The sequence below is a fragment of the Gopherus flavomarginatus genome, chromosome 25 (assembly GCF_025201925.1).
Source record: "Gopherus flavomarginatus isolate rGopFla2 chromosome 25, rGopFla2.mat.asm, whole genome shotgun sequence".
Lineage (NCBI taxonomy): Eukaryota > Metazoa > Chordata > Testudines > Testudinidae > Gopherus > Gopherus flavomarginatus.
Window position 1 is genome coordinate 3,878,532 of NC_066641.1, and position 21,858 is coordinate 3,900,389.

Here is a 21,858-nt window from a genome sequence, read left to right on the forward strand (position 1 = left end):
TTGGTCCGTGGAATTAAACAGATAGTAACAAAACATACCAAAAAACCCAAAACCAAGCAAGAGTTGTAAGGAGTCGGACAAGCCATTCCTCCCTCTCTCAGGCCTTCGCTTTTAAAATCAATTTAGTTCAACCCATGCAAGCCGGTAGAGGTGCTCCTGTCGGGCTGAGAGAAGAGTTGATTCTGGTTTAGCTTCAGTTCCTAATTGATTGAACCTAAACTAAAACAACCTCTGCCACACCACAATAAGTGCATCCACACTGGGGTTTTCACTGGGGTAAGTAAATTGGTTTCAAAACTAACTTCAGTTGAAATGGTTCATTTTCACGTAGACATGTGTAACAAGGGCAGCTCTGCCAGGGGGGCTGGAATCCGGGGGGCTGCCGCTGCTCGACCCAGGGTTAAAGCCAAACCCCACAGCAATGACTGAAGGGCTGGGGAAGGGGACAGAGCCACGATCCCAGGATCTAGCTGCTCTAAGGATGCACAGTAGCCATGTGAGGAGCAGCAGCAGGGCAGAAACAAAGCGACAAACAGCCTCACGAAGAGGTGGGTTTTTCTATTTTGTTTTACACTGAACCTGCTGCTCCAGGCAGAATGGGCAGCAAACTCCAGGGGTCCCCACTGCAGCCACCGGTCCCCGCTTGTGACAGACAGCTGCAATCACGCGGGCCGGTCTGGAGGCTGAGAGATGGGAGAGTAGGTGGGATGTCTGCAGAGCGAATGGGAAGGTGTTGGCTGAAGAAAGTGCTAAGGGGGATAGTGAAGCTGGTTCTGGGAAGAGAAGCAGCTGAGACGAGGCCTGTCCGTGCCCTCCTCGATCCTGGGGTGTCTGGCTGCTGGTGCGGGGCTCTTGGGATGGGAGAGAAGGGGGCTGCCCAGCAGTGGCGGGCGCTTCAGCGGGAATTTTCCATCGTGTCGGCATCAGGGGCTTTAAACAAACACAAACATCCCCTGAGACAGGATCAAAATCACACCCCCCCACACCTGGCAGACAGCTGTGGACATGGACCCCCAAAACTCTCCCACCCCCTGATAAGACTCTCCCCTCAGAGTCACCCCCTGCCCTCAAGGCAGATTCCCTTGTGCCTCACATAGATCCTTCCCCCCTGAGGTCTCTCCCCTCACACACATGGTCCTGGTGGGTTCCATGCTTCCATCTCCCCCTCCTTGGCCGTCTACAACACATACAAACCTCTCCGGCCCATGGACTTCCCACACCTATAAAGCTGTAGGGACTGGAGTAATGCATGGGTGCACCACACCTACCTGAACCGCAGGGGGCGCTGTACTCAGCCTCTGTGTGTTCACCTGCAACAGCAAGGGATGTAAGTAATGGAGCAGAGACCCAGTGGGGGGATCAGAACCCCTCCCCCAATCCCACACAGGCAGAGTCTGTTCCCCCAGCCCCAGGGGATCCCTGCTGTAGGTCTGAGCCCTAGAGGAGAGTGGGAGGTCACCCCCAGCTGTCTGAGTGGGGCTGTGCGCTCTCTCCCATTCCCCATCTCCAAGTCAGTCAGACGGGCCCAAAAATCACCACTGAGTCGCCCCTGAAAACACTCAGGGAAACTGTCGTGCCATCTCCTGGCCCAGCACAAAGGATTCTGGGGGCGTCTGAGGAGCTGGATGGCAGGGGAAATGTGGGGGGCTCTGAAGGGGCGGGACTCGCCTGCTCCTGCTGGGACGGCCCCAGTTACACCATGCGCACTGTCCCCACTAGCCCAACAAGCACACGGCTCCCGTGTCCCTCGTGTGTCCTTCCTGCTCTGGGCTATGAGCCCTGTGGATCAAGCCCTGACCTGAGTGGGATTTATGGAAATGAGGCACTCGGATCCTGGGGAGATTTCAGTGACCCCACGCCCTGAGTGTGACACAGAGCCCAGGAGAACAGCTGTAATGGGGGTGGAGCAAGTGCAGAACACGCCCACCCAGCCACCGACTGTGCCACAAAGCCTAGAGAGTAGCTGTAATGGAGGCGGAGCCAGGGCAGGACTCACCTGTCTCGTAGTAATCGTACAGTCTCACTGGGGCTGCTCTGAGATTCTTCACAGGGAAATCCTGCTCCAGGGAGAAGGTGAAACTCGCCGCCTCCTTCGTCAGCTACCGAGAGAGCGACAGAGCGAGCGTCTGGGCTGAACGGCTGCACTGGCAGCTCGAACCCCCTCTTCCCCGAGGCTCGGACTGTCCCAGCCGCTTCCCTCTGCCCTGCAGCCTGGAGCACTGAGAAAATGCTCCTCCGAAATCCCTGTTCCACCCCCCTGCAAAATGTGACCCCTTCCATCACACTCAGGGCCCTGCTCCAGCCCCACAACCCTGACCTCCCCGTCGCTCCGTTCTCGGCCCTCCCTGAGGTTTGGCTGAGTCTGGTCCCATCTCCCCATCCTTTATGGAAACGCGTCACTTGGAACCAAGGAATATTTCAGTGACCCCTCCCTGTGCGTGTGACACAGAGCCCACGAGAGCAGTTGGAATGGAGGTGGAGCCAGGGCAGGACACGCCCTTCCCGTTCACACCAGGCCGCTAGAGGCCCGAGTCACCCGCACTCACCTGGTCCAGATAGAGCGTCACCTGGTCATTCTGCGCCTCCAGCTTCTTCACTAAAGGCTGCTTCTCCAGCTAGGAGCAGAAGGAGGAAACGGCTGAGCCAGGAACGGAGGGGCTGGGGCTGGAGTCACTGCTCTGCTGGGGGCTGGGACATGGGGCACCAAATGCCCCGTGGCTGAGAGGCCTGGCTGCCACCCCCCATGCCAGTCACATCTGAACACTGGATGTCTGCTGGGGGAGGGGCGGGAGTCTAGACATGGGTGTTGTGTTGTAGGGGAGCTAAGCAGGGTCAGGACCTGCTCAGTGACTGGATGGGAGACCCAGGGCTGCTCAGTGCCCCGCTGCAGGGGGCAGGACTCTGCAGGGGGAGCTCCCCCGGGGGTCAGAGCTGCAATCTGTGCTCTCCTGGGGGTCTGGGCTCTCCCCCATGGATCAGCCCCTGGTTTCATGCTGTGATGGGTCCGGCCTGTTCTCCTCCCTGGGAAGCTCACCTGCTGCAGGGAGCTCTTCACAGGGATGTAGCCGGACGGCAGCTTGGCCTCGATGATGGCCATGTTGGTGGCTGGGCGCTCCCCACCGTACCTGCAACAGGAGCCGTGTGCTGAGGTCAGGGTTTGCCCTGGATACAGACCCAGGGGAGGGGAGGCCTCCTGTCTTCTTGGCCCTGCAGGCATCTCTAATGCCTCTTCCTGCTCTGGGCTGTGAGCCCTGCTAGCCCCCAGCCAGACCTGAGCTCCCCAGCAAGGAGCCCGGGCCCAGGAGCCGACTGTCCATTAGATCAGCCCCGGGACCAGCCCTTTAGCCCCTGGCACATTCCAAGGGGCCCCCACCTCTGCCCCGAGCACTGTGGGGGTTGGTTCCCCCGGTGATCGATTCCTGCAGTGGGGCGGCTCTGCCCCGGCCATTTCCCCGCTGCCTGGGGCCTGTCCCTGCCCCCGGGCACTCGGACCCAGAGGGGGTGGGGGCTGGGGCTCGTACCGGGCGTGCAGCACGAGGCTGAAGCGGGATCTGGCGCTCTCGGTGCACTCCTTCGGCTCCGTCTCCACCCGCAGGTCAAAGGTCGCAGCGCTCTTTGGGGGCGGCACGTTGTAGCGCAGAATCAGCTGGGAGACAAGCAAGAGGGTTGAGGCAGAGCCTGCTGCCTCCGCCACCACAGATCAGAGCCTGGGGCCAGAACCAGGCGCCGTGAAGCAGGGCAAGGGCACAGCCAGTCACCGCTGGGCCAGCTGGGCCCCAGGGGCTCCTGCACTCACCTGCACAAAGACACAGCCCTTGCCACTAGCCTGCACCGTGTACTGCCCGGGGATCTCCTGCAGGGCTGCTTGCTGCAGCACCAGCCGGTTAGCGTTGTCCACGTGGAATTGCTGCTGGGCCCCGGCCTGGGAGCTCACCGTCACCGACACAGCCCCGCTTGCGCTGTATGTCAGGGCCGCGTATTTGGCCAGGGCCTGCAGGGCCACCACCGTGTCCTGGGGAAGAGAGTCACTGAGCTGCTGTCATGCTCAGGGGAGAGGAGACCAGCTCAGACTCACTGCAGCAGGATTGGGACCCGCTGACACCGGGACCCCAGCTCCCAGCCGCTGAGGGCAGGGGGCTCTGCACCCAGGACTCCCTCTCCTAGGAAGGGCCCTAGTTCAGCTGTGGAGATGCAGCTCTCAGGGGCCCCTTGTTGCACCAGGCCCCCAGCGCTGGTTTGCCCGAGGGCAGGGGTGTTACCTGTGTGGAGGCGAAGCCCCCGTAGGGGTTCTGCTGCTTGCTGAGCCAGCGGACGATCTGGGCGGCGGTTGCCATATTGGCAGCAGACACGTTGGGCAGGGAGAGATAGGCCAGGAGCACGTAAGCCGTCATCTCCACCTCCGCCGATGGGGCCTGGTTCCCATAGGGGCTGGGCAGGGCCTTCACCTTCCTCTGCCAGTACAGCTGTCCCCCTAGGAGAGGGGCCGAGGGAAGGGAAGCCCCATGGCGGCAGTTACAACACAGTGGGTCACCTGTTTGCTTTCCAAAGGGGCCCCAGGGGCTTCCCAGGCCAGAGGGACTCCTGCCCCCCACTGAATGCAGCTACCTCTGGGGCAGGACACGGCAGGTGATTCACAGCACACTGGAGGGCTACACAAGTGTAACATGACACCCCTGGGTGGGTCATCAGCAGGGACTGAACCCTGGATCTCTGACTCGAAACCCCTGAGCCTCTGCTGCCCGAGTTACAAGCTGAGCCCAAGTGGGTCACCAGCTCCAGGTACCTGCTAAAGCTCTCTAGGGTGCAGCCACTAGAAGCGGGCAGAGATCCCCTGTGTTAGTTTGGCCCCTGCCCAGAGCCTGGCCCAGGCAAAAGGCAGGGGGCAGAGCTGATACCTGGTTAACACCCCCCTCCTGAGTGATCACTGGGGCCTTGAAGATGGGATCATCACCCGAGGGCTGTTTCAGTCCAGTGTCCAACCGGCCCTCAGTGCATCCCTAGGAGCACAGCTCAGTCTGAGCTCAAATGGAGCCGAGGAGAACCCCTGATGGAGCGCATGGTGCAGATAGTGGTGCACCCACAGGCCTCCTCCCCTGCTCAACCCTCGCTCCCAGAGCTGGCAGGGCTGTGAGCTGCTTGGGCCTCAAGCAATTGCTCAGGGTATGGCTACACTTACAGCTGTACAGCGCTGGGAGTTACAGCTGTCTTCGTACAGTTGTGTAGGGAAAGCGCTGCAGTGTGGCCACACTGACAGCTACCAGCGCTGCACTGTGGCCACATTTGCAGCATTTGCAGCGCTGTTGGGAGTGGTGCATTATGGGCAGCTATCCCAGCGTTCAAGTGGCTGCAACATACTTTTCAAAAGAGGGGGGTGAGGGAGAACGTGGGGGAGAGAGAGAGAGTGGATTTTTGCATGTCAGCTCCCTACTGCAAGTTCTAAGGACTAGAACATACACATCACCAACCTGCAATCAATTTAAAAGTTTCGAGCCCTTCCCCCACCCCTCTTATTCACTAAATGCAAATTAGGCACTCCTAAATAGCCTTCAGACCACATAAGAACTGCTCAACACGGACTCCCCTCGCCCCCTCTGCCGTGTGACTTCTGTCTTCAAGCAAACAGCTGTGAACCTTCCAAAGCAATTCCCCTGCCTGCCTCCGCTCGCTCGCTGGAGCAAACAGCAGCTGTGTTTGTTTTTTAGATAAGCAGCTCGGGGAAGCTCAGAGTTCAGCCATTCTTCCGGTTTGTTGTGAGCAGGCATTCTGGGATACCTCCTAATACCCTGGAGGCCAATAACAGCGCTTTTGGTGGCCACACTTGATGAGCAGCGCTGCATCACCAGCACTGCAATCGTTACACCCCAAGCAGACCAGGTGTACAGCCAGCATTGCAGCCAGGGAGATGCAGTGCTGGATGTGCCTTGCAGGTGTGGACAGTTACTAAGTTGCAGTGCTGTAAACCCACCACCAGCGCTGCAACTCTCCAGTGTAGCCAAGCCCTCAGTCTGCTTATGCCTACTGTTGCCACTGCTGGGGGGGTGGGGGGGCAGAGAGCCCCTGAGGGAGTGTGGGGCCCACGGGGGCTGGAGCAGGAGCTGGACCCGGACCCAGCTGAAGGGCAGTGGTGGAGCTGACACTAGGTTATCACCAGACCCCACGGGGTCTTATGGACCTCACAGATGGGTCCTGTTACCCGATGGCTGTTTTACCGCAGTGCCTGGTAGCCACTCGGTACCTCAGGAGCAGAGTCCCCACCTCTCCCCTCCCTGGGGCAGGAGCCATGTGCTGCTCCTAGCACTTCTTACCCACCTTGGGGCGGGGCAGGAAATGACAAACACAACTCGCAGGCACAGACCAGCTACAGTCGCTGCACTGGGGCTCGGAGAGAAGGGACTTTTCACCTGAGCTAAGACACGACAGAGCCACCCAGACCATGCAGGTGCTCCTCCCTGTGGGGGGATGTCTCCCCAGGGCCTGAGAGTGCCAGGCCTCAGCTCCCAGCACAGCTCAGTCTGAGCTCGAATGGGGCCGAGAAGATGCACAGAGATCACTGGGGAGTGTTCATGAGGAGTGTGAGGGGCCCAACCTGGGACTCCTAGTGCCCCCATGGCCTCATGCCGAGGGCTCCTTCAGCTCAGCACCAACGCGGGACAGCTCCACCTCCTGCGTCCCCAGCCACGCTCCCAGTGGGCCTCAGGCCTCCCATGAGACCTCCTGCCCTATGGGGAGCTGGCCCCAGGCTGCATTGCTAACACTGGGAGTGGGCTGGGAGTGGCAGAAACCCAAGGGCATCTGTGCAGGGACAGGCTAGGGGAACTGGAGCTGGGGAACAGGCAGCCTCCCAGGGATCCATGGGGGGCACATGGTGCAGACCAGGGGGCACCCAGAGACCTACTTCCCTGTACACCCCCTCTCCCAGAGATGGCAGGGCCTAGCCAGTCACCAGCCCAGTGCAGCCTGTTCCCCTCCCAGTATTAGCCAGGCTAAGCAAAGAAGCCTCAGGAAGGGACTTCCCAGCTGGGATGTCTCCAACACAGGATGGGGGCTGGGATCCTGCGGCATTTCCCATGGGCTCGGTTATGGCCCGTTCCCCTTGGGAGCTGCCTAAGCAAGGCCCTGCCCCACGGCTCTGAGCCCACTGGACCCCATCACACTTCTGGCCCCGGGCGCTTTAGAGGGCTGGGTTGCAACATGGGGCTTTGCCCCTTATGTTCTCAGCTCTGATCCCCCCAGGCTGGTAGTGACCCAGCCTCGTCCCCCTTCGCTCTGTGCGCTGGGCCCTGGGAAATGGCGGGACGATCTCACTCCAGCTCCGAGGGGAGAAGTGTCCCCAAGACAGAGCCTGGCGCGTCGGCCCCTCGCTGGCAGCCTCAGCAGAGACCACGGACTGACTGGGCCATGGAGACCCAGCTCCCCTGCCAGGCTGAGGAGGCCCTGGGGCAGGGGGCACCTGGGTGTGCAGGGTCGTGGGGGGCAGCTAGCCCTGCCCTGAGTCCAGAGGCCAGCAGCAAGAGGAGCATTAGAGCGAGGTGCTGCCGGTACCGGCGCTGACGCTGTGCTGGGCCAGGCGCTGCAGGAGAGCATCCCGCAGCTCAGTGCTCCCCGCCAGCCCGAAGGTGTAGGCCAGCAGCGCCTGCGTGTAGAGGTCGCTGGTGCTCGACTCCCGGAGGCACTGGAGGGCTTTGGTCACCATGGGGTCCTGGGAGGGGGGAGACACCGAACAGACTTCCTGTCAGGCTGAGCTGGCCAGAGGAGACATGCTGCACCTGGGTATGTTCCCCGGCACCCACCCCATGGGGTCCTAATACCCCCTCCCACCAACCTGCCATCACCTCTCCCAACCCATCTCCTCCCCACTGCCACCCTCACCTTGCGCCCCACAAGCCTCGCCAGACCCCCTCCCCTGAGCACTAGACACCAAACAGACTCCCCGTCAGGCTGAGTTGGCCAGAAGAGACCTCCCACGCCTGGGTATGTCTTCCGGTACCCACCCCTTGGGGCCTTAACAATGCTCCAGCAGGCGGGCAACTGTCACCTCCCCCGACCCATCCCTCCCCACCACCACCCGTGCCCTGGGCCCATCTATAAACAGCCAGCCCAAGCCTCATCCAGATCCTCCCTAGAGCCAGACCGAGAAACTGGCCGAGCTGCTGAATCTTTCTGAAGCCCTGATCCACTGTCCCCATCTCAACCTCTCCCTAACCCGACACCCAGTACCAACCCCTCTCACCACTGCCCCCAACAGCACCCCAAATCCCTCCCTGGTGCCAACCCCCATGACTCCCCCATCTCACCTCAAATCCCTCCCTGGTGCCAACCCCCCACAATTCCCTTGTCTCACCCCAAACCTTTCCCTGGCACTAACTCCCCCCTCACTGTCACCAACAATCTCAAATTCCCCCCGACTGCCAGCCCCTCCCCTGGGGCAGCAGGGCTTGGCCTCACCGTGAGCGGCTGCCCCAGTTCCAGCAGCGCCGCCGTGATGTAAGCTGAGAGAGAGAGCTCGTCCACCACGCCGCCCTGAGGGGGATGGAGACATCGGGAGCCGGCTCAGACCGAGCTGCAGGATACATTGCCTGGAGCAGGTGAGACGCTGCCCAGGACAGGCCCATTGGGACAGAGAAGAATCGGCTCCAGCGCTCCAAGTGGCTAGGTTTGGGTCCTGCCTCCTGCTGGGACCTGCTAGGACCATCTGGGTCCCGAGCAGCTTCTCCAGTTGTAGCAGGCAAGGATGCCACACTGTGGCAGTGAGTTCCACAGCTTTGTTATAGGGAGAGGCAGTAGCTACTCCATTGTCAAGGCTGTATAAAATTTCAGCATAAAACCCTATCTGAGCCCCCCTGGAACCAGAGGTTGGGAAGTTGGTTTGAACTGACATTTGCCAGATTTCCTGTGAAGGCCAGGGGCCGTTTCTGCAGAGGCTGAGGGATTTGCCCCTCACTGGGCAAGTTCCTGATCATTAAATAGTCCCCCTGTGCGGGAATCTGGACTTTGCCTACGATTTGTCTCCTTCTCGCTCCCAAACAGCCGGGTACAGCCCCAACCCCTCCTGTAGTGTCCCGGCTCCCTGCAAACTCTGGGGCAGTGGCAGGAATTGGGCTGTGACTCGAGCTGGGTGGGAATTTCCTGCTGAAATGATTTCTCGACAGACGATGCAATTTCCTCAAAACCAAAACTTTGAGGGAAAATGTTACTTTTGCTGAAATGTTTTGATTTCCATTGGGAAAATAGAAACGCAACATTCTGCGGTGGATCAGCAGGGCCCAAATTGCAGCCTCTCAGGTTGGCGACCTGAACCGAAACCTTCCACTGCGAACCGGTTCAACATTCAGCTGCACCTGCCTCGTGCCCCTGTTCCCCCATGGACTCGGGCTCCTTCGGACTACGTCTCCCATGATGCACCGTGACAGCCCTTCTGACTGAGCCACGGGGGGAGTTGTGGGAGTCACATGACTTCAGGGCTGGGCTCAGGATCTCCATGCCAGGCAATGGGTGCAGGGTCTGCTCAGTGCCCACAGGGAGACTGGGCTGTGCAGCAGCCGGGGGGTCTGGGCCAGGGCTGCTCCCTCGTTCGGTGCAATAACCCGCTGCCGCGGCCGTTCCAGCCATTCAGCCGTTGCTAAAAACCCAGGGAAATCCCCCAACCCGAAATGGGTCACAACAATCAGCTGCCATGAGGGGCCCCCACCCCCTTCCCCAGCTTGTCCCCTCCTCCCCCATCCCATCAGCCTGTGCCCCCAGCCTCCCACCTGCAGGGCGTTGTTCAACAGCTTTCCCACGCTGCGGAAGCAGCCGCTCTCCAGCTGGTGACTCTTCAGCCACCTTAGGGCATCCTCTAGGTGCTTCTCGTCGATGGAGATGTAGGGCCTGGCCTGGCCAAAGGACTTGAGAACGAAGGCCGTCAGCCTGGGCGAGGAGAGACCCCGTGAGAAGGACACTCTGCAGATGCTGCGGGCCAGGAGGGAGGTGCGTGGGGGATGGGACGGGGGTCAGCATTGTGGGGGTGAGCAGAGCTGTCAGGGAAGCCCAGAACGGGAATGGGGTGGGGGTTTCGAGTGAGTAAGTGGGGCAGAGCTGTGTGGGAAGCAGGACTGGAACAGCAGTGGGGCTGGGGGTCAGGCTGCAGCCCAGTAGGCCTGTTAGGATATAGATATTCAAGCCTGTATGTAAAGGCCTGTACTTCAAGAATTTAGGTGTATTCTTATCACTTAGCTAGTTATAGAGGTATAAAAGAAAGAATCAAAATCACTCTCTGTATGTGTAAGGGACATTCTGAGGCCTGGTTCTTAGCCTAAGGCCTTCGGCTAAGCAGCAGAGGCAGCCATAAACTGGCAAGTGTGTGGTCACATCCTCACATTCCAAACTAGTCACATTGAAATAAGGTGCTATTGGGCTGTTAGGAATACAATCCTGTCCTTATATTCCTGTCACCTCCAGAGAAAGAGAAGAGTCTAGAAGATGTAAAAGGAAACTTAGTTTGATGGCATCCTGTCTGGCGAGAACTCACTTAATAGCTGGGGTGTGAAATCCTCATTTCTGTATTGTTTTGTATGTTTATTTGCATGGTCTCTGTCTGTTTCTGTGATTGTTTCTGTCTGGTGTATAATTAATTTTGTTGGGTGTACACCAATTAAGGTGATGGGATACAATTGGTTAAATAGCCATGTTACAATATGTTAGGATTGGTTAGTAAAATTTCACAAAATAATTAGTTAAGGTATAGCTAAGCAGAACTCAGGTTTTACTATATAATCTGCAGTCAATCAGGAAGTAAGGGGGGAATGGGAACAGGAACAGGAGGTGGGGGAATTGGGATCATGTTTTGCTAAGCGGGGGAATGGGAACAGGGACATAGGCAAGGTTCTGTAGTGTCAGAGCTGGGAAGGGGGACACTAAGGAAGGAAACTAGAATCATTTCTTGCCGGAAGTTCACCTCAATAAACATCAAATTGTTTGCGCCTTCGGACTTCGGGTATTGTTGCTCTTTGTTCATGCGAGAAGGACCAGGGAAGTGAGAGAGTGAAGGAATAAGCCCCCTAAGAAGGCCCTGCCCGCCCAGAGCCCTGACTCGCCCATGCCGTGCGGCCCCTCACCAGGTGTTGCCCGTGGCATCTCTCTCCCCAAAGGCGCTGTAAGAGCCGTCGTTGTGCTTATAGAGCAGCTCGCGCTGGTAGCCTGCGGAGACGGGAGAGAGACAGCGAGTTCTGGATCCGCTCACCCCCAGGGGCTAGAATCCACCCCCAGCCTGCGCCCCGTGGGGCCCGCTAGCCCTCCCCTTCCCCACGATACTGAGACTCAGAGATTCAAGGGGCTGGTTTCAATAGGGGGCTGGATCCCAACCAGCACCCCCTAGAGGGGAAAGGGCTCCTCTCCCATTCCCTGAACCCTGAGTCAAACAGTCCTTATGTCCTGGGCCTCGGGACTGGTGCCTCAGAGAGGAAAGGCCAAGGATCTCATTCCCTGACCCTCAGAGGTGGCAAGGACAGGGCCATCGCCTGGCCCTGCCATGCCCTGCCCTGAGGGCGCAGGGGCAGGAGGACACTCACCGCTCAGGAGGAATCCCTTGGCCTTGTCTCTAATCTCCGGGCTCAGCTGCCCGCTCTTCTCCAGGTACTGCTGGATGTAGATGTTGGGAGCGAACCGGACCATGTTCTGCTCTCCGCAGCCATAGGGCATGGCCAGCAGGCGGTCTATGTTCTGCAGAGCCGTGCCCATTATGTCTCCTGGGGCCAAGGGAGTCAGGGGGAGCAGAGAATTACCAGGCTGCACAACAGCTGCCCCGTCCCTAACATCATGTCAGTGGAGCCCTGGCACACGAGGACCCAGAGCCCCAGTTCGATTCAGGCCTGGTGGGGTTACGTGGATACGTGGTAATGAATGGCCAAGACACCAATGCCCTGGCACAGCTTCATGGCATCACCGCATGAGTCCATTGCCCCTCACTGGGGACAAGGCCCTGGAGCACAGACTGCAGGGACCAATCCTGCCCCGGCCCCAGACACCCACAGGACCTCATTAGTTTTTTCCATCCGTGATGCCCTGGCCTCTCTGATCAGAGCGCTGGGCCACAGACGGGCCGGCTGGCAAAGGGCACCATGCCCTGGCAGGGCTGGGGCAGGGGAATTCCTTACCCAGGACAGTCACATGGGCCCGCTCGGACCCCGCCAGGATGTTCGCAGGAAGCTGCAAGGAGATTTCTTCAGAGGCTGTGTAACACGAAGACAAAGACACACCGTTAAAGGCCTGTTAGGAACAGCACCTGCCTCCAGCCAATCAGATCCCTCCATTCCTCACCGTCCAGGGCTCTCATACACACGGGGGCCAGGCTGCAGGGGAGAGGAGCTGGCGGAAAAGGGGCCCAGTCAGACTTGGGAGCAGGAGCCAGACGTGCTCGAGCCTTTGGCCCGTGGCAGACAGTTCCATAACTGCCCACTAGGGGGTGCATCTTCCCTAGGCAGCTGGGCCTGGACCCTGACCCAGGCAGGACATTGGCCTGGATGCCCCCTGGTCCGGTCCAGCCTGGCGGCTCCTGTGCCCCTAGCTGGGCCATCCAGCGGCTCAGCCATCACTGACGTGCCACAGCCAAGAGACTCCCCACGTTAGTGACACCCACTGAGCCCCGCAGAGGCGCTGGGAACCTACCTTCCTGGCAGAGCAGGGAGCTGTACGCCTTCTCCTCCAGGATCCCCCCCGGCTGTGGGGAAGGAGCATCAGACAAAAGGTCAGGAGAAGGGACCGTGCACGTCACAGCCTGACAGGGCCTGCTGGGTCAGCCAGTGCCCCTAGCCAGGGCAGGATCATCCCTACAGCCCATGCTGTGGGGCTCAGGCACATCCAGCTCTCAGCGGCCCAGCGATGGGGCTCCCGTCCCTTCCCCGGGGAGACTGTTCCCAGCCCAGCAGATCTCGCGGCTTCCTCCTCTTCAGCGCGGAACTTCCCTCTGCTAGTTCCTTCCACCCCCTCGAGCCCTCCGGTGTGTCACACTCAGTCACCCCCCTTGGGGTAATCCCCATCTCTGTCTGCCCCAGGACTCTCCCACCAGCTCCCTGATCTCACAGGGATGGGGCTGCGTGTTGGGGAAGTGCAGGTCAGGGTCTGGGACGCGGATGCCGCGGTGCTGGGGCATTATTTTCTGTGGCAGGACAAAGAACAATCAAAAATGCAGACTCGGCCTACGGCCACTAGGAGTTGAGAACCAGGCCCCAGATCTCCCTCTGCTCTGCCCAGAGGCCCTGACCAGACACTGACCTGGACCAGCAGGGGCTTTATCACGGTGTCCACTCGCCCCTGGGCCGGCACCACGGCCAGCTCATTGCCGCACAGCTCCTCGGTGTGCAGAGCCTCTGTGCTGACAGTGAAGTTCACCTCCCCTGCAGAGCAAGGCGGGAGACACCCCCGTTAGACAGACCAACACCCCTGCCCGAGGCAGAGAGGAGCCCGTATCTGAGGGTGGGAGGATATTTGAAGGGGAAGGGTGGTGAAGAAGGGGGAGAATAGTAGAAAAAGAAAGAAAATGAAGAGAGAGAAGGAATGGGGAGAAAGGAGAGAGAAGACCAGAGGGGAAGGGAAGGACAGAGGGAAGTGACTGTGGAACGTGGCAATTAGGCCGTAAGGGGTTTCACTGCTGGGGCATCCTCTCAACCCCCTCCCCCACAGCTCTTCTCATCCCCTCCGCTTGGTACGAAGCCCTCAGCGACCCCATCCTGCGCCCTCCTTCTCACTCCCAGCACAGAGCCTCCAATGCCCCTTACTCGTCTGTCCCCCATGCAGAGCCTCCAAAAGCCCCTACCTGCCTCCCTCGTGCAAAGGCTCCAGCACCCCTTCTCTGCCCCCCGCCACTGTGCAGAACCCCCCACCCCTTCTCTGCCCCTCCCGTTAGGCACAGAGCCCCCAGTGCCCCTTACCCAGGCTGCTCGCCGTCACCTCCCACGGGAAGGTTTTCCCTTCGTCTGCACAGAGGCAGCTGGTGTAGGCATCGTCCTCGCCCGCCTGCACCTGGAACTGCGCAGACTCTGCCAGCGTCACCCGCACCTGTGGGGCCCAACACGAGAACCCCCTTAGGGCTGTGGGGGACGCGCTCACACGCGCTAGCTCCAGCCGAGACCTGACCCCTCTGGGGTTCAGGCCCCCTCACCGTGATGTGCTGACCCCAGTGGTCACAGGGTCACAGCCAGTGACTGTTGGTGCCACTCGCCAGCCTGTGCCGCTGCCCAGCCCCCCAGCCCCGCCCTAGGCGGCGCTCACCTTGATGCACTGCCGCAGGTAGTTGAAGACGGTGGCCTTTAGGGCGAAGGCCTCTCCCCGGATCACGGAGTACGGCAAGGCCAGCTCCACAAAGAAGGGTTTGAAGGCCGTGAAGGTGGCCGTGGGCGAGAGCCCAAAGCCCACCTCCGCCGTGCAGAACATCCCAGCTTTCCACTCCGTGATGGTGTCGGGCACCGAGACTGGGACGTCCTTGGAGCCCCCCTCGCTGGGCCGGGATAGACACAAAGCAGTTTTAGACAAACATGCAACTGAGGTTTTCTCTGTCATCCCACCTCAACCTCTGGATGGCACCTGTATGTTGCACAGTAGTATAGAATCCCAGGGAATGTCACTTGTGGACAATGGTGTCTCCACATTAAAAGAATTTACGCACAGGTGTCCTCCAGATTCATGTCCCCGTCCCAGAGAATTGTGACCTGGATATGGTGGAGCGGCATGAGAGTTTCCATGATCCTGAGAGCAATGCTGTCAGGAGTCTCATCCTCCTGGCAGAGTCAGTCAAGGCAGCAAGGCTGAAGGTGAGGTTCCAGACAAACATCAGTCTAATCCCCGTCCCCCCAAGCCCTTAACCGCAGAGCAGGTGGATTAGGGAGAATAAGTGAACATTGGGAGGAGGGCTGGGGATCACTCATTGGACCAACCGAGCTCCTGGGACTCAGGGAACTCCCCGCTAGCGGGGGATGGAGGTTGCAACCAAGCCAAAGAGAAAGCAGGGAGGTCGGAAGCAGCCCAGATGTAACTGAGAGAAGAATCGTTAGGTATGCTAGGAAGAGAGAAGTGAGGCACTCCCTGCCTCTTTCCCTTGGGCGCTGGGCCAGGACCTAGTGAAAAGGGAGGGCCCAGTCCCCCTACCTTCCCCTCTGCCTATTCATTTGGGGAACAATGTACTGCTTGGCACCATCAGAGAAGCCCATCCCAGGACTTTCAGAGTAGGAAAAACTGTTGAGCCATGACCTGTCCACTAGGCCTGCTGGCCTCCGAGTGAAAGCCACTACCAATGTCTATTGACATTAAATAATTACTGTCTGGCCTGCCGTGTTGTCTGACCTCCCATCATTTTCTCCAAATGTGCTTAAAAATAAACATCGATATTCTCTGTCAAAATTATAATTATAAAAAATTAAAATTGAATTCTGCCAAGCCTAGTCACGGGACTCAGTTCTGCCCTTGATAAGGCCCCTTCGGGCTACTACAGGAGCACACGGGAGTTTAAAGCAGCCGTAAGCCAGCATGAAGCGTGCTTGCTGGCTGGCACAAAGGTCTCTCTCCTCTCACCTGGGGGCTGAATCTACCTTCAGCTGCTCTAGGAATGTGGAGGCCAGAAAGGTGATGCAGTGCCATCACTGTTCCCCTTCCTGAGGTGTGCCAAATTCCATCTTTGTAGTCCCTCTGCTTCTTCTCTGTCCCTGTTGTCTGGAGCCTTTATCTGGGGTTAACTCAGGATAATTTGGATTCAGCACAGAAGCAACAAGGGAAGTCTTTAGAGCAGAGGTCCCAAAACTGTGGGGTCCACCCCCCAAGGGGGCATGGAGAAATGTTCAGGGGTGGGGCACGGCTGGCTTGGGCTAGCCCTCATGGGGGGGAGGGAGCGCCACTAACCCTGCCCCACACCCAGCTCTGTTCCAGCCCCACCCCCAGCCGTGGCCCCATCCCCAGCCTGGGCATGGCTCTGCACCTGGCTGGGGGCCTCGCTGCCAGCCCCCAGTGTGGCACGGCTGCGGCTCCACTCATGACCCCAGACCCGCCGTCACCCTTGGCCCCTGGCCATGGCTCCGTTCCCAGCCCGGGACAGAGGGTGGGTGCAGGGGTGAGGCCAGGGGCAGAGTCGCACCCAGCTGCAGGCCTGGCTTCCGGCCCCCACTGCAGCCTGGCTGCGGCTCTGCTCCTGCCCCTGCCCCGAACCTCAACCCCTGGCCACAGCTCTGTCCCTGGCCCTGCTCCTGGCCCCATCCCCACCCTCAGCTGCAGCCTCAGCTCCCTTACCCCTGTTTGCTGCCCCCACCCCCTGGAGCCATGGCCCCACTTCTGACCCCAGCTCCAGAGCAGGGGCAGGGGCAAGGGAAAGAGGGGGTGAGGGCAAAAGTTTGGGGACCACTGCTTTAGAGGGCCAGGCATAGAGGCTGCTCCATAGGGAAGGTCTGCAGTAGCTCCTCACTCACCCCACAGGGACCAGGTCCCATAGCCATGTCTCTGGGAAGTAGGCACGTGGCGCTGGCGCCTCCTCGGTGCTGGGCTCTGGCTCCGGCAGGGCGTTGCCTAATCCACCACGCGCCACGAGTACGTTCTCCCTCAAAATCTCGCGTCTATAGAAAGGGTCTAGAAAAGTGCGAAAGGGAGTAGCCAGGCTTGTCACCTGCACATGGGCAGCTTCAGGCACAGAGGCCTTTCCCCCATACCAACCCTCCCACCTGCAACAACGCCCCTCCGCCCCGCAAAAACACCACTAGGCACACTACCCCCGTCCACATTCACCCACAGCAACACCCCTCCTCCACACAGCGTTGGACACAAGGCCCTCCCCTCACCCACAGCAACACCCCTCCTCCACACAGCGTTAGACACAAGGCCCTCCCCTCACCCACACCAACACCCCCCCACAGCATCAGACACAGCAACACCCTCCCCTCACACACACCAACACCCCTCCTCCACACAGCGTTGGACACAAGGCCCTCCCCTCACCCACAGCAACACCCCTCCTCCACACAGCGTTAGACACAAGGCCCTCCCCTCACCCACACCAACACCCCCCCACAGCGTCAGACACAGCAACACCCTCACCTCACACACACCAACACCCCTCCTCCACACAGCGTTGGACACAAGGCCCTCCCCTCACCCACAGCAACACCCCTCCTCCACACAGCGTTAGACACAAGGCCCTCCCCTCACCCACAGCAACACCCTTCCTCCACACAGCGTTAGACACAAGGCCCTCCCCTCACCCACACCAACACCCCCCCACGGCGTTAGACACAGCAACACCCTCCCCTCACACACACCAACACCCCCCCACGGCGTTAGACACAGCAACACCCTCCCCTCACACACACCAACACCCCTCCTCCACATAGCGTTAGACACAGCAACACCCTCCCCTCACACACACCAACACCCCTCCTCCACATAACGTTAGACACAAGGCCCTCCCCTCACACACACCAACACCCCTCCTCCACACAGCGTTAGACACAAGGCCCTCCCCTCACATACACCAACACCCTTCCCCCCCAGCATTAGACACAGCAACGCCCTCCCCTCCCCCCAACACTCCCCCCACAGCGTTAGACACAGCAACACCCTCCCCTCACCCACACCAACACCCCTTCTCCACACAGCGTTAGACACAGCAACGCCCTCCCCTCACCCACACCAACACCCCTCCTCCACACAGCGTTAGACACAACACCCGCCCCTCTCCCACACCAACACCCCTCCTCCACACAGCGTTAGACACAACGCCCTCCCCAACACCCTTCCCCCTCAGTGTTAGACACAGCAACGCCCTCTCCTCCCCCACCAACACTCCCCCCAAAGCGTTAGACACAACGCCCTCCCCTCCCCCATCCCACCAAGCACTCTCCCTGGCAGTGTCTCTGGCATTAGGTGGGTCTGATTATTGTGTAGTTTATAAAGTTTATGTCTGGTCCTGGATGTGAGTCAAAGCTGGCAACAGATGAAAATAAACAAACCAGTCATGAGCCCTTCCTGACCCCTGCAGTGATTAGCTGATGTCCTGAAGCAAGAGATTTGATAGCCTTGCACAGCTCCAGCTCTCCGAGTATATTTCTACACTGCTGTTAAATACCCATGGCTGGCTTGTGTCAGCTGACTCAGGCTCGCAGGGCTCGGGCTTCAGACAGCGCCAGCTCCAGGCACCAGTGTAGGAAGCAGGTGCTTGGGGCAGCCAATTCAAAGAGGTGGCACTCCGTCTGGTATCGGGGCGGCACATCCGGGTCTTCGGCAGGAATTCAGCGGTGGGTCCCTCATTCCCTCTCTTCCTCTTTGAGCTGCCGCCGAATTGCTGCCGAAGAGGAAGAGAGGGAGGACCTGCCGCCGAATTGCCACTGAAGAAGCAGCGCAAATGAGCTGCCGCTGAAGTGCTGCCGCTTGTCTTTTTTTTTTTTTTTTTTTTCGCTGCTTAGGGTGGCAGAAAAGCTGGAGCTGCCCCTGGCTCCAGGGCTGTTTAACTGAGGTGTAGACATTCAGGCACGAGCTGGAGTCCGGACACTGAGACCCTGAGTAGGGAGAGGGTCCTGGAGCCCAGACTCCAGCCTGAGCCCGAATGTCTGCACGGTGTCACGGAGTGTGGGGGAGTCCGGCCCTGCACCTCTCTTCCTGGGACCCACAGTGACTCTTAGCCAGCCAGTAAAACAGAAGGTTTATTGGACAACAGGAACACAGGTTACAGCAGAGCTTGCAGGCACAGTCAGGACCCCTCCACCGAGTCCTTCTGGGCTTTCAGGGTGCTTGGATCCTAGCTAGGATACCCTGAATTCCGCCCACACAGCCCCAAGCCCAAACTCAAACTGCTTCCCTCCTGCCACTCCCTTCCTTTGTCCCCTTCCCGGGCAAAGGTGTTGACCTTTCCCCTCCCTTACCTAGCTCAGGTTACAGGCTCTGGCATCGTCCATCTCCTAAAGTCCTCCCCTGCTCTCCCACTCCCCGCACAGACAGTCCCTACTGCATCACACACGGCAATTAAACAACCTCATAGTTCAAGCCCCATGAGTCAGCTGACATAAGCCAGCCACAGGTGTTCACTAGCAGTGGAAACAGACCCTCTGTGGCCACAGTATCTGACTCCATAACTCCTGAAGCTTCAGTGCATCCCCCAGAATTTCTTTCTATTTGTTCTAACTCTCCCAGCTGTCTGTTCATTCAAGCAAATGTCCCCTGGGTCTCACATTGTGGGGCAGGATCCAAAGCAGGGACTGAGCTCTTTCCTCTAAATCCACCAGAATCTGAAACATCTCAGCAAATTCCCCTCCTTCTCTTCTTTTTTCCTAGACTAAACAACCTTCATTCTGCCACGAAATCCCCCATCAGCATTGCCCTTCTCTAGGCCTTCCTCAGCTCAGGAGCAACAACCAAAACTGAGTGCAAGGCTCCACATGAAGGTGGTCAGTGCTCTTGCTAATGCCATTGAGACACGTTCTCTGTAACCCACCACCAACACGGGCTGGTTTTTCTGAGTGCTGCTTCACTCTGGGCAGATGGTTTCATAGAGCTCTTTTCCCAGTGACTCTGAGGGCTTTCCCCACCCTGACCAATCCCATTTCTGGCCTTCAGGGAATAGAGAATCCATAGGGAATTTCAGAAGCAAGAAGGATGGGAACTCACCCCCTGGACTTCCTGGAAGGCCGAGGTCAAAGTTTGGTTGACTGCTGTATCTGAAGATCGGAATATCAGGGCAGATGAAAGGTTTCTTGGTGTTGGCATTGGTGAGAATTTTCAAAGCCGCGTCCTGGGAAAAAGGAAAGAAGGGAAAACAATACAACCAGCAAAAAACTGTACAAGAGGCAGCAGCAAGAGGCTGTTTTTCGCTGCCCATTTCAAGGGAAAGTAACTATGAAGCAATAAAGCTGAAATACTAGCAGACCCAAGACTGAGGTACTATATCTGTGAATTTGCTTGGATGAAAGGAGGCAAGTCTCCTAAACTCCAGATGCTCACATAACAGCAACTCATCATACAAACAACCCTCGCAGCCCCACGGCTCAACCTGGACAATGCAATGAACAACCAGTCTAGCAATTCAATTCGACAAAATACCCCACCTCATTGCCATGCCACTCTGCCCTCCCCAAACCCACCCTCAGGTGCCGGAGAAACAGATGGGCCTTGTAGCATCAGTTGACCTCCAAGGTCAGCATGTTCTGGTGACTCAGGTTTCTGGTGCATTAGTAGGAGCATTTTCAGCAGATTGAGGGGAGTGATTATTCCCCTTTCGGCACTGGTGAGGACACATCTGGAGTATTGCATCCAGTTTTGGTCCCCCCCACTACAGAAAGGATGTGGACAAATTGGAGAGAGTCCAGCAGATGGCAGTGAAAATGATTAGGGGGCTGGGACACATGGCTTATGAGGAGACGCTGAGGGAACTGGGCTTATTTAGTCTGGAGAAGAGTGAGGGGGGATTTGATAGCAGCCTTCAGCTACCTGAAGGGGGGTTCCAAAGAGGATGGAGCTCGGCTGTTCACAGTGGTGGCAGATGACAGAACAAGGCATAATGGTCTCAAGTTGCAGTGGGAAGGTCTAGGTTGGATGTTAGGGGAAAAAAATTCACTAGGAGGGTGGTGAAGCACTGGAATGGGGTTACCTAGGGAGGTGGTGGAATCTCCATCCTTAGAGGTTTTTAAGGCCAAGCTTGACGAAGCCCTGGCTGGGATGATTTAGTTGGAGATTGGCCCTGCTTTGAGCAGGGGGTTGGACTAGATACCTCCTGAGGTCTCATCCAACCCTAATCTTCCATGATTCTAGGACTCCCCAACTAGACTGAGGGACTCCTGTAGAGAACACCCCGCAGCCAGTTTCCCCCTCCTTTTTTAACAACTCCAGCAGCTCTGCTGATCACCACTGTGGCACTCTCCCTGTGTCCCTGCAGCCCAGAGAGGGAGGAAGCAGGAGTGTCTAGTTGCTGGCTGAGCTCCTCTCCCGCCACTTGGGGCTGCTGCACCTTCTTTGCTTCTGGAGTCACATGTCTTGCCTCTGCCTCCACTCCCTGACTGACCTGGGCGGATGGTTTGCAAAGCAGACAGCAGTGCTGGGACTCCAGCAGCAGAGAAGGCACACCAGCCCCATGTGGTGGGAGAAGAGCTCAGTCAGCAGCCAGCCACCTGGCTGTTTCCTGCCTCCCCTTGGCTGTAGGGACACAGGAAGAGCGCCACTGCCAGGCGCAGTGCTGCCTCCTTGCTACTGGGCGTCCCCACCAGAGGTGTAGGGTGACCAGGTGTCCAATTTTTGACTGGAACATCGGTTGAAAAGGGATTTTGGCGGGTCCGGGGCCATTGAGTGTCCAGTTGGTGATGCTGAGCAGCAGGGCTGGCAGGCTCCCTGCTAGCCTCCACGCTGCGCGGCTCCTGGAAGCAGCTGGTATGTCCACCTCTGACTCCTACACGCAGGGGCAGCTAGGGGGCTCCGCCTGCTGCCTCCACCCCAAACGCTGCCCCCGCAGTTCCCATTGGCTGGGAACTGTGGCCAATGGGAGCTGCGGGGGGCAGCACCTGCGGGCGGGACAGCGTGCAAGCCACCTGGCTGAGCCTCCACATAGGAGCTGGATGAGGGACATGCCACTGCTTCCAGGAGCTGCTTGAGGTGCGTGCTGCCCGGAGACTGCACCCCTGACCCTCTCCCAGACCACAATCCCCTGTCCCAGCCCTGATCCCCCTCCCGTCCTCCAAACCTCTCAATACCAGCCCAGAGTAGCCTCCTGCACCTCAAACCCCTCATCCACAGCCCCACCCCACAGCCCGCACCTCCAGCCAGACCCCTTACCCCCCCACCCCAACCCTCTGTCCCAGCCCTGATCCCCCTCTTGCATTCCAAACCCCTTATCCCCAGTCCCACCCCAGAGCCCACACCCCTGATCCC

General features: G+C 58.7%; 1 protein-coding gene across 1 annotated transcript in view; it reads right to left on the reverse strand.

The window, feature by feature from the left end:
* Window positions 1-226: 226 nt before the first annotated feature.
* The window catches only part of LOC127040627 (alpha-2-macroglobulin-like protein 1), a 62,068-nt gene continuing 40,436 nt past the window's right edge, over window positions 227-21,858 (reverse strand). Inside the window, exons 17-36 of the mRNA XM_050935015.1 lie at window positions 19,609-19,732; window positions 16,425-16,581; window positions 14,245-14,470; window positions 13,905-14,031; window positions 13,249-13,370; window positions 12,643-12,694; window positions 12,132-12,206; window positions 11,547-11,723; window positions 11,094-11,175; window positions 9,750-9,906; window positions 8,446-8,520; window positions 7,543-7,699; window positions 4,260-4,471; window positions 3,797-4,012; window positions 3,522-3,646; window positions 3,035-3,125; window positions 2,547-2,615; window positions 1,997-2,099; window positions 1,269-1,310; window positions 227-930 (exon numbers count right to left, since the gene is read on the reverse strand). Of these exons, the coding sequence (XP_050790972.1) occupies window positions 896-930; window positions 1,269-1,310; window positions 1,997-2,099; window positions 2,547-2,615; window positions 3,035-3,125; window positions 3,522-3,646; window positions 3,797-4,012; window positions 4,260-4,471; window positions 7,543-7,699; window positions 8,446-8,520; window positions 9,750-9,906; window positions 11,094-11,175; window positions 11,547-11,723; window positions 12,132-12,206; window positions 12,643-12,694; window positions 13,249-13,370; window positions 13,905-14,031; window positions 14,245-14,470; window positions 16,425-16,581; window positions 19,609-19,732 (2,424 nt within the window). The 3' untranslated portion in view covers window positions 227-895. The remainder of the gene's footprint in view (window positions 931-1,268; window positions 1,311-1,996; window positions 2,100-2,546; window positions 2,616-3,034; window positions 3,126-3,521; window positions 3,647-3,796; window positions 4,013-4,259; window positions 4,472-7,542; window positions 7,700-8,445; window positions 8,521-9,749; window positions 9,907-11,093; window positions 11,176-11,546; window positions 11,724-12,131; window positions 12,207-12,642; window positions 12,695-13,248; window positions 13,371-13,904; window positions 14,032-14,244; window positions 14,471-16,424; window positions 16,582-19,608; window positions 19,733-21,858) is intronic.